The following is a 16,243-nucleotide window of genomic DNA, read 5'->3' on the forward strand; positions in this document are numbered from 1 at the left end:
GAGACAGAGACAGAGACAGAGACAGAGACAGAGACAGAGAGAGAGAGAGAGAGAGAGAGAGAGAGAGAGAGAGAGAGAGAGAGAGAGAGAGAGAGAGAGAGAGAGAGAGAGACAGAGAGAGAGAGAGAGAGAGAGAGAGAGAGAGAGAGAGAGAGAGAGAGAGAGAGAGAGAGAGAGAGAGAGAGAGAGAGAGAGAGAGAGAGAGAGAGAGAGAGAGCTGTATTAGTAGTACTATATAAATATGGAGAATGGGATGGGGGGGGCTAATGTGAAGGCATGAACTCCAAGTGAACAGGAAGACCAAACAGTCTGCCTGCCTGTCTACTGCTGAGCTTTGTGATTCATCATAACACTATAACCACTACAAATACACACAGATGTCTATTGTTGAGATAAACTAGACCAGTGACCACAGTGTCCTCTCACCTCCGATGTTCTGTAGTGTGATGGCGATACCGGCGGCCATCTTGCCTGTGGTGCCAAAGGCTCTATAGCCTAGTTGTTCATAAGCTCGGATTCCTGGAAGAGGAAGAGGGTTGTGCAACATCATCATTCCACAGCTTTACAGGAGGACACCCAGGTAGTAAATCAAACAACACTTAATTATATAGTCAGTGTAGAATCTACAGGTTTATCTACAGAAGTTAATATGCCAGGCCTCTATTTCCATGCCAGGCCTCTATTTCCATACTAGGCCCCTATACCGGAATATGAACACACAACAATATGTAAGGATTTGTCAACATCCTTAATGCTGGGCCATTGGGGATCCATTACATTGTAATAGCACATTACTTCCCCAAGCTAATCTATACAAGCTGCAATCGAGACATGCGAATGCTAAAAGGGTAATTATGCCAGCCATCACTTTTTCTCCATTTGGCCCTGTTCCTGTGACTGGACACTGCAGCAGCCCAACATATGTAGTACCATCATCTCCTCTCAATGGTTCAGCAATAATGTCACACACCCCTACTTCTTGGAGTGTTACCACTGGATCAAACTATGATGTTCATGTATAACTACAGTACACATAGCTACACGTGCACCATTCAAGCATTAGGTCCACTGAAGACGAGGGTCAGCTTACCCACAATGCCAGAGGATTTGAGCAGCAGGTGAATGGAGTAGGAGGACAGAGCCGCCACAGCAGTCAGAAGAAACCTGGGAGGAGAGAGTGAAAGAGTAGATGATAAAACACATCAACGCCTCATTTCAATGCAGTGAAAGGTCTTTCGTTGAGCAAGCTCATTATTGACTGTGGAAGTGAACTCCTTTCTGACAACATGTAATAATAGCACGAACACACACATTTCTACGACAAGCCCTGCACTTAGTGGCTTGACTAGGAGCCAATAGAACAAAATAAATTACAGTTTGAGATTACAACTGTCTGGGTATAATTCCAAAAATAAACATTTAAAGGATTTACTGAAATACATGAATTGTATCATGATGGGATTACTAGGATGAACAGTGAAAAAGTACAGCTAGAACAAAGCCAACTTTGGCCGGCTAACCGCCAACTGTAATGTCCAACTGTAGCCATGTGATCTAAAGGATCAGGTACAGACAGTTAATAAAGGCAAGCGCTTTCTCAGCAGACTCAATGTCATGAAAAAGCGTATGCTGTATAATGTTGCCAACAGTCTGAGAAAATCATGTTGGGGGTAAGAACTTAGGAGCTAGATGTGGGGGGGTTTAATAAAGGACGTAAGTCTGCTTCCAGCCATCCTGGTCTATTGTAATACTCTGAGAAACAGTGTTTCCCACAACTGCTCTTCCCCTTATGCCCCTGTGCCAAAGGGAGCGCAGAGCGGAGTCGCAGTCCGCCTACAGAACACTGACCCCTTCGATCAGCATTCCTAGAGGGTCAGAGGGCGCTCTCGTAGCCATCACCTTTCCCAGACCTCAGAGTCTGGCCACTACAGCCAGATGGAGGCCCCTTGACTACTGACCACAGCAGAGGTGAGGATCCTAGCATCTGGCCACAGTCAGCGTGGGCACAGAGGTTAAGCCCTGACATTCCACTGACCACTCTAAAGAGCAGGGCCTTGGGTATGTAGGCCTATGTGGCCATTCCTCCTGGAGTCCCGACAGCCGGTGAATGAGACCACGGCATCGAGTAGGAGCTGCTCAATGGTTGCTTTGGTTCCTTTGTACAGGAAGTCTCAGTTCTCAGGTCTAAATGTCCTGTTATAGGACCATTATTCCCACTCTGTTGTTACTGCTATGGGAAACACTGAGTGATGCTGAGTAAGAAATCATGGAAATTCTGAGTGATGTTGACAAAGAAATCATGGAAATGCTGAGTGATGCTGAGTAAGAAATCATGGAAACGCTGAGTGATGCTGAGAAATAAATAATGGAAAAGCTGAGTGATGCTGATTAAGATATTATGTAAATGCTGAGTGATGCTGAGTAAGAGATTATGTAAACGCTGAGTGATCCTGAGTAAGAAATCATTGAAACGCTGAGTGATGCTGAGAAATAAATAATGGAAAAGCTGAGTGATGCTGAGTAAGAAATCATGGAAACGCTGAGTGAAGCTGATTAAGAGATTATGTAAATGCTGAGTTATGCTGAGTAAGAAATCATGTAAATGCTGAGTGACACTAAGAAATCATGGAAATGCTGAGTGATGCTGAGAAATAAATAATGGAAAAGCTGAGTGATGTTGAGTAAGAGATTATGTAAATGCTGAGTGATGCTGAGTAAGAGATTATGTAAATGCTGAGTGATACTGAGTAAGAAATCATGGAAATGCTGAGTGATGCTGAGTAAGACACCATGGAAACGCTGAGTGATGCTGAGAAAGAAATCATGGAAACGCTGAGTGATGCTGGACGTGCCCCCCCATCCCACCTTCCACAAAACACGTATAAATGCTGGACTATAAATTGTGCCATCCTCTATTATACTTATGCTAAAATGTTTATTATATTTTACTGAGCCATTTCATTTATGTTCTTATTCTTATATTTTATTTCATATTCTTGTTGCATTGTCGAGAAAGAACCTGCAAGTAAGCATTTCGTTGGACGGTGTATACCATGTGTATCCTGTACATACAACTAAAACTCAAAACTTGAGTAAGGCATCATGGAAACGCTAAGTGATGCATCATGGAACATCATGACATATCACTCCTGCAAGGCGAATGGGACCGGTTTCAGGGCTCCCCCCACGTCCCCTGAGGACTGCTAAGGTGTATGTCATTCCCAGGGGACGTGGGGGGGGGGGGGGGCCCTGAAACGGCTCCCATGTGCTGATGAGGCAGATAACTTATATTTGGGTCTCCTAGTTCTCTTGAGAAATGGGGGTTTTCTATCTTGAGTTTCAGTAGGTTACCATTGAGACACAAAGAAGGCTCTGCGTCGGTCACACCAACAATGCCACAAATCTACAATATAGTTGTTCAATATAAAATAGTCGATTTTTCCATGGGAAAAGAAAGGACTTGGAACAATGACTTGAAATGTAATCACATTTTGTTTGCTACAGGAATCGAGACTTACTTTTACCAGAAGACATGCTTAAGAGTCCAAAGTCGGTAATACTATACTTATATGGGAAGAAACATCCTTGGGTCAGAATACACAGACAAACAAATCCATGTGAATTGATTCCTGCTTCTAACAAATACATCTATCTGAAGCTGTTGAACAATAACCTGAAGTCACAAAGCCAGAGAAATGCCTCTGTTAATGGGATTTCTTTCATAAAAGCTGCATTAGAGACTTAAACAATAGGTTTTTCTTTGCCGCAAACTTACTAAAACAATTCCTAGTAGGCTCATAAAGCAGAAAGCCTTCATGAAGACAGCTTAGTTACTTGGTAACATTTATTTTCAGGTCGAAGGGTTTCTTCATTCACCAAAGTTTCTCAAAGGTGACCTTGTTTGACATTAGTCTTTGTGGAAGTTTCTCAAAAGGTGACCTTGTTTGACATTAGTCTTTGTGGAAAAGCATAAGTTCAGCATGAGCATTGGGACAAAATTCGCAACAAAGATGATAACAATCACCATGGTGATGGTGATGATGTGTCAGGTGACCGTGAGCTCTAAGGAAGAGTTCTGCTGTTGACTCCATCTTTAGAGGAGAAACTCTTTAGAATCCATAGAATAGGTTGTGTTCCCTCGTAGAGTTGTGACTGAAGTCCTGCTCCCTGCAGCTAAACAAACCAACACAGCGTCACATGAAATGGAGGGGGGGAGTGGGGACTGGAAGGCGGGGCTATTCTGGGCTGTAGCCTTTCTAGGGCCTGTTTGTGTTCACAGGGGCGGGAACAAGGGTTGGCGCAATGGGGGAGGATGGAAGGGAGAGGATAGTGTGGACCACCTCACCACAGACCCCCCAGCTCCACCCTGGCCCCTTCTCACCCCATCCTGGTCCAGCATCCCTTTTGAAGCAGGCAAGCTGGGCCTCTGGGCAGAGAGCATTTCTGATCGTGCCAGCTCCCTCCTGCAAGCGAAGATCGTGGCTATTTTCAACTCCCACTCCAGCCCTTTCCACTGTGTGGTCTCTATGTGCAGCCTAAAGGCTATCACTGGGACTGGGGAGCACGTTCTCCACAGGCTCTAAGCTTAGGCAAAGGAATATCACACCACAACAAGCTGGCAGAGGCAGTGCGACTAGCAACAGACCAATGGCTAATGTGTGATTCCTACTGTGTCGGTGCTCAGTGTGTCACTGATTTGAAAGTCAGGGCTATGCAATTGTATAGTTTTGCGGTTTCAGGGTTTTATGAGAAGAAGAATGAAGAAACACTAAGCCACCTGGGGAAAGGAGAGACTAGGAGACAGTTAAGAAGCAAGGGGAAGGACTAGACATTACATTTAGATTACATTTACATTACATTTTGGTGATTTAACAGCAGTGGAGGCTGGTGGGAGGAGCAATAGGAGGACGGGCTCATCATAATGGATGGAATGAAATGAATGGAACGGAGCCAAACATGTGGTTTATATATGTTTGATGTGTTTGATACCGTTCCATTTCTTCCATTCCAACCATTACAATGAGCCGTTCCTCCTTTAGCTCCTACTAACAGCCTCCACTGTTTAACAGCCACTTTTATTCAGAGCGACTCACAGTACAGTGCTGTATCGCTGACAGTTTGACTTACAGGAAGAGGAGGATGCCAGTGTTGGCCATGGCATAAGCCAGTCCCAGAATTCCACTGCCCATGATAGCATTCCCCAGGTTGAACACAGACATGCCGAAAGACGTCTTTCCCTCAAACTGATCAAAACAAATACAACAATCTCAGATTCAGTTCATTCAATACTGAGGTAAAGCAGAAAATTGCTGCTGTTCTTACATTTAGAAACTCATGCTCTTGTCAAGTGCAATGTGACAGGCAGAATGTGTCATCAGATTCCAATCACATAGTGTGTGCATCCCAAGTGGCACCCTATTTCTTATATAGTACACTTCTTTTGAACAGACCCCTATGGTCAAAAGTAATGCACTACATAGGGAATAGGGTACCACTTGGGACAAAGCCAGGGAGTGATGTTTGAGTTGTGGTACATGTGGAGGTAATAAAGTCAGCTACACTCACATCTGTGAAGCGCATGGGCTTCCTCCCATCTCCGTTGGGCAGAAACTCCTCATTCTCCAGGATGGCATCAGGATCATCAAACCTGGATGAAACAAAAACGTTGTTACAATCGAAAGTCTCCAAAACCTGCAGCTTCAAATGGGGACACAAGCTACAGAGACAGGAGGGAGTTCATTGTTAAAACAGTGTTAAAAATGCTTGACTTAAAGGATTGTTTGTGAGTAATGATTTGACATAGTCAGTAGGCCTACTAGGTAGAGCTTGTCGGTGTGACTGTGTGTAGAAAGTAGAAACCTACCTGACGTTTTGAGTTCCGTTTCTGTGTTGGAAACAGAGAATCCACGGGGCGAAGGAAGGACAAAAACAAACATGCACTTAGAAAAACAAACACCACTCAGGAAATCCGACGTCATTCACGCTCTATAAACACTTCAAACTCATTACTGATGTCATACACTTAGCACAAGGAGGACAGGACAAGCAAACACAATTTGCAATGGCGGAAATTGAAACAGAGTTTTATGAGGTCCTTGTATAAGACCTCTACATCCCAAATGGCATCATATTCCCTTTATAGTGCACTACTTTTGACCAGGGACTATAGGGAAAGTACCGCACTATGTAGAGAACAGGGTGTCTTTTGGGATACAAACAGTGTCTCTGTATTTTCTGGTTAATTACCAGTGTTTGGAATAATGTGGATGAATATATTGTATTGACCGGTGACATTTACAGGCTGTTTAATGGGTTTTGGTTTCCACACAGGTAGATAGATGACAGCAACATATGGCACATTCACAAACTGTAACACAACACAGGACAAAGTCATTACTCTCTCCAGTCTAAGGTACTGGAATAACGAGGGCTGGGCATAACACTGCATGCAGTGGGAAAAATAAATATCACCACTCTTATATGACAGTAAGATTGTATATTCTATTCCAATTGTTTTTGAAGGGATGCTAGTCTCTCTCTCTGCTGTAATGTTTCTGTGGTATGCAGTAGAGGCAACAATATTTTTTAAATAAACACCAGATAGATGCAGTGAGATGTGTTGTTTTACAGGGACAACCCAAAGTAGGTTGGGGCCACTGGAGCAAAAAGGGTTAAGTGACTTGCTCAAGCACACATTGAGAGGTTTTCATCTTTTCGGCTCAGGTATTCGAACCAGCAAACTTTGTAAAACTGTCCCAATGCTCTAACCGCTATAACCTGCTGCACCAATTAGGTGTAATCTGTGACTAAAGTCACTGTTTTGAGCCGAGTGTATGGCCCTTCTCAGCTGCTCATCGGAAAGACATTTTTTATAGTTGTGGTGGTTGTTGAACAATTCAATAGTCTAACAACAATAATTGAGGTAGGTGTAAGAGCGGGGTGGGGATAAGAAAGGACAGGAGAAGGAAACTCACGTGTCTAATTCCTCTGCCATGGTCTTCATGGGCACATACGCGTCATCTTCTAGGTCGTGACCTTTCCCATTGGGCGAGTGTCCCAACATGCTCATCTCTGATTGGTCTGGCTCCATGCTCTAAGCAGCAGTTATGATACACTGTGTGTGGTCCTCTCAGTCTGCTCCCTCAGGTATCTAGAGGAGAGAGAAGGCATTTCATTGACACAGATCCCACAATTACTCCCCTATCTGTCTTGTTGTGTATCTATAGGATACAGTGCACGTGGGGACACCTATATATGTCTAAATAGGCATTTAGTTTAAAAAAAACATCCAACAATAAACTTCAACGGCTAGTCTCTCTCTCTGCTAATGACTGTGTGCATTTCGCTACACTCACAATAACATCTGCTAACCATGTGTATGTGACCAATAACATTTGATTTATTTGATTTGATTTGTGGTGACTCATTTATTTACACAGTAAAACTTTCACTTCAACATCCAAGATCTGACCTGTTTCACACACTTGCTTATGGTATAAATCATTCTGAATCAACTCAAGCCATGACACTGTGCTTTTTGGGCAACTACAATACCAAGTAATGCAAATAGGTCCAAAGCATGGGGTCAAAGTTTGTGTGTTTGAGCCAACGTCACATCATCATTACACTGTTTGCTCATGGTGTTCCACTCAGTGATGTCACAAGGCCTGCCAGCTTCTCAGAGCTGAGAACGGAGGTGGTTCAACTAAACCCTCTGTTCAGGTCCCACGTTGTCACGATCGTCGTCAGGGTGGAAATGACCGGACCAAGGTGCAGCGTGGTGAGCGTACATTTCTTTTTATTTTGAACGTCGCCAACAAAAACAAGAAAAAACAAAAACAAAGGGCTATACAGGCCACTAACACAGACAACTACCCACAACTAAGGTGGCAAAACAGGCTGCCTAAGTATGATTCCCAATCAGAGACAACAATAGACAGATGTCCCTGATTGAGAACCATACACGGCCAAAACATAGAAACAGAAAACATAGAAATAAAGAAACTAGAATGCCCACCCTAGTCACACCCTGGTCTAACCAAAATAGAGAATAAAAGCCTCTCTATGGCCAGGGCGTGACACACGTAATGTTGTCACACAGACACTTTCCTCCCATGCCACAAACTACACCAGCCACACATAACCTACCCAAGTAGCACATGCCATGTTGGAATCTCAGTACTACAGCATAACATTTCCTACAGGTTTCATCATGGTTCTATTTAGTCATGTTCTCAAATTGTTACGAGAACGTTAATTAAAACTTTCCATAAAAACCACAAGAAAACATTCTTAGACGTTACAAAAGTTATTTAAAAACATATACATTCTGTTCTCAGTATCAGAACTCAGGATAAGACCCAGGTGCAGACAGCTAGAGTCACAGATGTGTATTGACCCAAACGGGGCAGGCAAAAGACAGGTCAAAGGTCCGTAATCCAGGGCAGAATCAATAAGGTTCCAGAACAGGACAGGCAGAGGTTCGTAAACAGGTCAGAGTCAGGCAGGCGCAGGACACAGACAGACTGCTCAGACAAGACTGCTCAAACCTAACAAGACAAACTGGTAACAGACAAACAGAGAACACAGGTATAAATACAATGGGGATAAAGAGGAAGATGGGCGACACCTGGAGGGGGGGTGGAGACAAGCACTAAAACAGGTGAAACAGATCAGGGTGTGACACTCAGCATCAACAAAACTCTCTCTACACTCCATCTTGTTAAGTGTGTGCAGGTGTGTTGGCCACACTTGATCTCAATGAGTGCTTGTTTCAATTGAAATGGGGTCTGTCTGAATAAACTAAAATAAACAGCTTTGTATGCGTAAAAAAAACATGGCATGCTGGCTCCTGCCTTGCAGCGCAGTGGACTAATTCAATGGATGAAGACCACAAAACCAATTTCACTAGTTCAAATCTCACAATAATAATTGTGTTGGCATGCTTAAGGAAATACATTTCCATCTGTGCTTTAAAAAGTGTACCCAAAACAAGCTAACGGTGTAATTAAAAAATGTATTGAAACATTCAGTGAAAGTTTTATGGAAGTTTTTAAAACTCCAAATAACCTATCATTTCCATTCTCAGAGCGTTAATAAAACCTTCCAGGAAACAGATTAAAGCATTATCAGAAGCTCCCTGCAACCTAAAAATAAATGTTCCAAGAACAGGCTAAATATTCCCTTCCATTCTCAGAATGTTTAAAAAGCGCTCCGTTTTACTGGTCAGGAAACGTATGGCTTCGTTCCCACAACCAATGTGAAACCAAAAATATACGTTTGCACAACTTCCAAGGAACCAAATGTGTGAGGCCGGTTGGGCGTACTGCCAAATTCTCTAAAACGACGTTGGAGGCAGCTTATGGTAGAGAAATGAACATTAAATTCTTTGGCAACAGCTCTGGTGCACATTCCTGCAGTCAGCATACCATTTGCACGCCCCCTTAAAACTTGAGACATCTGTGATATTGTGTTGTGTGGCAAAACGGCACATTTTAGAGAGGCCTTTTATTGTCCCCAGCACAAGGTGCACCTGTTTAATGATCACGCTGTATAATCAGTTTCTTGATATGCCACACCTGTTCAGTGGATAGATTATATTGGCAAAGGAGAAATGCTCACTAACAGGGATGTAAACAAATTTGTGCACAATATTTGAGAGAAATAAGCTTTTTGTGCATATGGAACATTCCTGGGATCTTTTATTTCAGCTCTTGAAACATGGGACCAACACTTTACATGTTGCATTTTATATTTTTGTTCAGTATAGATACATCCTTAAGCTAACATAGCTGGTTATGTAACTCTAAATGTTTCGGGTTTTGACCATGGTCTGAAGGTATGGAGGTAAAGATGAGAGGATGAGTGGGAGGGTAAGGAAACGGAGATGACTATGATATGCTATATACGATCTCTGTCTGAAAGGTCAACACACTAAACCTGCAGAGTAATAATGTATGTGCGGGTGTTACATTTTCTGCAGTGATGGTACGGTTACTCCCCACCAGGTTGCATGCCCTCAGTGACAACGATTCACCTCATTTCCAATTTCCTCTATGATCTCAGAGGCTCACAAGGGGTCAGTTCCACAGGCAGACAATGGGCAGTGTTGTTGTGATGGGAGCAGCTTCCTGGGTGAAGACAGCTGCCCCATTGTGTCACCACAACAAGTGTCCCCCTGCCTGCCAGAGTATCTTTAGATCGCAGCTCGCAACACAGCTGTTAAATCGATCACCCACCACCACTCCAGTTTCAACAGTAAAATTACAATCTGTGATCAGGGGCGTCATGCACCCCAAAAATCTCAGGGGATGTGAGGATGGCTGGGGGGTGGTCCAGAGGGGGGGGGGCAAGGCCCCCTGTCCGGAAGTTGGAGCAATTAGCATTTTTCGAACACCTCAAACAGCTTTTTCCTGCAATCTAGAGCCATAATCATTGTGTAATTCTATGTAAAAAATATTTATATATTCTTCTGCACATCTAAGCATACTTCTTGAGCTGTCTGTATACCCCTGACTGGTGGTCATTTCTTTAAAGAAACAAAATACTTCTCTGCATCTCTTCTAAAATCTGGGTGAAAGATTGAAAGGAATGGGAATCTTGTTCAGTACGTTTAGTTATTATTTGCTTTTTTAGTCTTTCAACCTTGTCAACAGGTATACCAGCTAAGATAGTTAGACAAGCTAGCTACTCTGACTTGATTAATAGCCTGAAATGACTTTGATTTGATTTATTAGATCCCCATTAACCAACGCTAGTTTTACACATAACGAATAACAATTTACATACATTTAAACACATGTAGTGTGAGTGTGTGTGTGTGCGCGCGCGCATCTATCACAGGCCTGGGCAACTCACACTTTTGCCCTAGCTAACCCACCTGACAACAATAATCAAGTAATCATGATCTTCAATTTCAAACGCAATTAGTTTAAATCAGCTGTGTTTGCCAGGGATGGGGAAAAGTGACACCAATCAGGCCCCCGAGGACTGGAGTTGCCCAGGCCTGATCTATCAGTTACACATTCAGTACATTGTACAACACCGTGAGGTGTTGCTTAAACTTGTTTTTTTAAACCAGGTTTGCTGTTCACTTGTGTTACATTCCCACAAGACAAAAACAAAATGTTGCTCACAAAGGGAACTAACAAAGAAAATCACTTTAACAACCAAAACAAAGGGGGTCAAAAGGGGTTCTGAAAGGCGTCCATGTGTGTACCCACTAAAAGATGACAAAGCCACTAGTAGGGTTCTTAAAGGGTTCTTAAAGACACTCGCCATGGATGCCCACTAGGTTAGCTAATATATACTGAACAAAAATATAAACGCAACATGTAAAGTGTTGTTCATGTTCCATACGCACAGAAAGCTTATTTCTTAAAAATGTTGTGCGCACATTTTTTTCATGTTGTGGGGGTGATTTGCTGCAGGAGGGACTGGTGCACTTCACAAAATAGATGGCATCACGAGGGAAGAAAATTATGTGGATATATTGAAGCAACATCTCAAGACATCAGTCAGGAACTTAAAGCTTGGTCGCAAATGGGTCTTCCAAATGGACAATGACCCCAAGCATACTTCCAAAGTTGTGGCAAAATGACCTCAATCCTATAGAAAATTTGTGGGCAGAACTAAAAAAGCATGTGCGAGCAAGGAGGCCTAGAAACCTGACTCAGTTACACCAGCTCTGTCAGGAGGAATGGGCCAAAATTCACCCAACTTATTGTGGGAAACAATTTAAAGGCAATGCTACCAAATACTAATTGAGTGTATGTACACTTCTGACCCACTGGGAATGTGATGAAAGAAATAAAAGCTGAAATAAATCATTCTCTCTACTATTATTCTGACATTTCACATTCTTAAAATGAAGTGGTTGTAACGGCGGTCCTCCTCCTCTTCAACCGAAAAGGAGGAGTATTGAGGGAACCAAAATGCAGCGGATGTTGAAGACATAATTTATTAAACAAGAGGGGAAAAAACACGAAACGAAATACACTTGGATAAACTAACAAAATAACAAACGGTGTAGACAGATCTGGACGACGGACTCACATAACACACGAGAACGCACGAACAGTGAAAATAGCCTACACATAAAATGACGATGAACAAACAAACCGAAACAGTCCCGTATGGTGCGACAAACACTGACACAGGAGACAACCACCCACAACCGAACACAGTGAAACCACCTACCTAAATATGACTCTTAATTAGAGGAACGCCAAACACCTGCCTCTAATTAAGAGCCATACCAGGCAACCCATAAACCAACATAGAAACAGAAAACATAGAATGCCCACCCAAACTCACGTCCTGACCAACTAACACATACAACAAACTAACAGAAATAGGTCAGGAACGTGACATAACCCCCCCCATAAGGTGCGAACTCCGGGCGCACCAGCACAAAGTCTAGGGGAGGGTCTGGGTGGGCATCTGACCACGGTGGTGGCTCAGGCTCCGGGCGAGGTCCCCACCCCACCATAGTCAATCCCAGCTTCCATTTCCCCCTATGAATGCCCACCCTCATCTTACCCCCACTAAATCCTTTTGGTAACATCAACACCAGGGGCAGCACCGGGACAGAGGGATAGCTCAGGACAGAGGGATAGCTCAGGACAGAGGGATAGCTCAGGATAGAGAGGTAGCTCAGGATAGAGAGGTAGCTCAGGATAGAGAGACAGCTCCGGACAGAGAGACAGCTCCGGACAGAGAGACAGCTCCGGACAGAGAGACAGCTCCGGACAGAGAGACAGCTCTGGACTGAGGGGCAGTTCTGAATAAATAGCCGCTCTGGGCTAAGGGACAGCTCATGACTGGCTGACGGCTCTGGACGCTCATGGCTGGCGGCTCTGGACGCTCATGGCTGGCTGACGGCTCTGGCAGATCCTGTCTGGTTGGCGGCTCTGGCAGATCCTGTCTGGTTGGCGGCTCTGACAGATCCTGTCTGGTTGGCGGCTCTGGCAGATCCTGTCTGGTTGGCGGCTCTGGCAGATCCTGTCTGGTTGGCGGCTCTGGCAGATCCTGACTGACGACTGGCTCTAGCGGCTCCTGACTGACTATCGGCTCTGACGGCTCGGGACAGACGGGCGGCTCTAACGGCTCAGGACAGACGGATGGCTCAGACGGCGCTGGGGAGACGGATGGCTCAGACGGCGCTGGGGAGACGGATGGCTCAGATGGCGCTGCAGAGACGGATGGCTCAGACTGCTCCTGTCTGGCGGAAGGCTCTGGCTGCTCCTGTCTGGCGGAAGGCTCTGTAGGCTCATGGCAGACGGGCAGCTTTGCAGGCTCATGGCAGACGGGCAGTTCATGCGCCGTTGGGCAAACGGCAGACTCTGGCCGGCTGAGACGCACTGTAGGCTTGGTGCGTGGTGCCGGAACTGGAGGCACCTGACTGAGGACACACTTCAAGCCTAGTGCGGGGAACAGGGACAGGGCACACTGACCTCTCGAAGCGCACTATATGCCTGGTGCGTGGTACCGGACTGAGGTCTGAAAACGCACTGGAAGCCTGGTGCGTAATGTAGGCACTGGTGGTACTGGGCTGGGGCGGGGAGGTAGTGCCGGAAATACCGGACCGTGCAAGCCTAGCCTGCCCAACCTTACCTGGTTGAATGCTCCCCGTCGCCCGACCAGTGCGGGGAGATGGAATAACCCGCACCGGCCTATGTAGGCGAACCGGGGACACCATGCATAAGGCTGGTGCCATGTAAGCCTTCATGACATTTGGTTCAATGCCCAATCTAGCCCTACCAGTGCGGGGAGGTGGAATAACCCGCACTGGGCTATGCACACGTACAGGAGACACTGTGCGCTCTACTGCGTAACACGGTGTCTGCCCGTACTCCCGCTCTCCACGGTTAGCCTGGGAAGTGGGCGCAGGTCTCCTACCTGCCCTTGGCCCACTACCTCTTAGCCCCCCCAAGAAATTTTTGGGTGGTACTCACGGGCTTTTCGGGCTTCCGTGCTAGACACATCCCCTCATAACTCCGGTTCCCTTCTCCGGTTGCCTCTGCTCTCCTCAGTGCCTCCAGCTGTTCCCATGGGAGGCGATCCCTACCAGCCAGGATCTCCTCCCATGTGTAGCAACCTTTCCCGTCCAATACATCGTCCCAAGTCCATTCCTCCTTCTTTTTCTGTCCCTTACTCCGTTTACACCGCTGCTTGGTTCTGGAGATTTGGTGGGTGGTTCTGTACCGGCGGTCCTCCTCCTCTTCAACCGAAAAGGAGGAGTATTGAGGGAACCAAAATGCAGCGGATGTTGAAGACATAATTTATTAAACAAGAGGGGAAAAAACACGAAACGAAATACACTTGGATAAACTAACAAAATAACAAACGGTGTAGACAGATCTGGACGACGGACTCACATAACACACGAGAACGCACGAACAGTGAAAATAGCCTACACATAAAATGACGATGAACAAACAAACCGAAACAGTCCCGTATGGTGCGACAAACACTGACACAGGAGACAACCACCCACAACCGAACACAGTGAAACCACCTACCTAAATATGACTCTTAATTAGAGGAACGCCAAACACCTGCCTCTAATTAAGAGCCATACCAGGCAACCCATAAACCAACATAGAAACAGAAAACATAGAATGCCCACCCAAACTCACGTCCTGACCAACTAACACATACAACAAACTAACAGAAATAGGTCAGGAATGTGACAGTGGTGATCCTAACTGACCTAAGACAGGGAATTTTTACTAGGATTAAATGTCAGGAATTGTGAAAACCTGAGTTTAAATGTATTTGGCTAAGGTGTATGTAAACTTCAGACTTCAACTGTATATACAGAGAAAATAGTCGGCCCAAGAATTGAACCCTGTGGCACCCCCATAGAGACTGCCAGAGGTCCGGACAACAGGCCCACCGATTTGACACACAGAACTCTATCTGAGAAGTAGTTGATGAACCAGGCGAGGCGGTCATTTGAGAAACCAAGGCTATTGAGTCTGCCGATAAGATACATACATGTGTCGCATAAAGAAAGCAAGGGTTGAGGAAATAGGGAATGTCTTTCCTAAAAAACATTCCCTAACAGAACTTTCCAGTCAGAAATATCTGTAATTATGTTGCAGCGTCAGCAACACGGACAGCACGATAAACACTTTGATGTCCTGTGACATCACCGCAGCAGTAAGGAGAGAGAGACAAAGGGTGCTAGTCACACAGTCACTCACAGTTTTGTTTTTTGAACACAGTGCAGCAAGTCTGAGCCCGGCACGGCGCAATCAAATCAATCGCTGGTCGGACTCCCTCTAGTAATTTGTGTGTCTTCATTATTTAATCAAACAGTGTGCTTAAAGCATCAGATAAGCTCAGTGAATATAGTTGATTTGATTAAAACACATAGGATGTGTCAATATATGGAAAAATACAAGTTTAAAATCTTCGACCAATCGGTTGGTCGAAAGAACAGGCGACTCTTAGTCAACCAAGACGGGGACAGCCCAACTTGGTAGACTGCAGGGCTTGCCTGGCAGGAATTGGATCAAGCAGATAGATCCAGGAGTTCTTCTATCAAATGTTATTAAAGAGCAGATAAGCCAGCAGAAGGCTAGATATAGATGCAGCTGTGTGTATTTAAACACTGGTACACTTAGGTCTTTATCTCCATGGCCCTGGGTGATGAATGGTGATAGGTCACTGGCAGGCCACACTTTTTGGAAAATATGCGATGGTCAGTTCGGGATCAAATAAAAGGAGGGACACTCAGTCTTTCGAGAGTTAGAGAAAAGGGTTCCAAAAGGGTTCTTCAGCTGTCCCCTTAGGACACAGGTGTCAAACTCATTCCACGGGGGGCCGAGTGTCTGCGGGTTTTCGCTCCTCCCTTATACTTGATTGATGAATTAACATCACTAATTAGTTAGGAACTCCCCACACCTGGTTGTCTAGGGCTTTATTGAAAGGAAAAAACAAAAACCTGCAGACACTAGGCCCTCCGTGGAATGAGTTTGACACGTCTGCCTTAGGAGAACCCTTTTTGGTTCCAGGTAGAACCATTTTGGTTCCAGGTAGAACCCGCTGTGGAACGGGGTTCTACATGGAACCCAAAATGGTTCTACCTGGAACCAAAGTGGTTTGAATCCCTGAGCCGACTAGGTGAAAAATGTGTCGATGTGCCCTTGAGCAAGGCACTTAATGCTAATTTCTCCCATAAATCGCTCTGGATAAAAGTGTCTGCTAAATGACACAAATGTAAATGTACCCTTGT

At 44.9% G+C, this 16,243-nt stretch overlaps 1 protein-coding gene across 1 annotated transcript in view; it reads right to left on the reverse strand.

The window, feature by feature from the left end:
• slc38a3b (solute carrier family 38 member 3b) overlaps nt 1-16,243 on the reverse strand; it is an 82,771-nt gene that overhangs the window by 50,088 nt on the left and 16,440 nt on the right. The window contains exons 2-7 of the mRNA XM_055917896.1: nt 6,975-7,150; nt 5,864-5,884; nt 5,566-5,647; nt 5,128-5,243; nt 1,091-1,164; nt 427-519 (exon numbers count right to left, since the gene is read on the reverse strand). Of these exons, the coding sequence (XP_055773871.1) occupies nt 427-519; nt 1,091-1,164; nt 5,128-5,243; nt 5,566-5,647; nt 5,864-5,884; nt 6,975-7,090 (502 nt within the window). The 5' untranslated portion in view covers nt 7,091-7,150. The remainder of the gene's footprint in view (nt 1-426; nt 520-1,090; nt 1,165-5,127; nt 5,244-5,565; nt 5,648-5,863; nt 5,885-6,974; nt 7,151-16,243) is intronic.

This window comes from Salvelinus fontinalis, chromosome 3 (assembly GCF_029448725.1).
Source record: "Salvelinus fontinalis isolate EN_2023a chromosome 3, ASM2944872v1, whole genome shotgun sequence".
NCBI lineage: Eukaryota > Metazoa > Chordata > Actinopteri > Salmoniformes > Salmonidae > Salvelinus > Salvelinus fontinalis.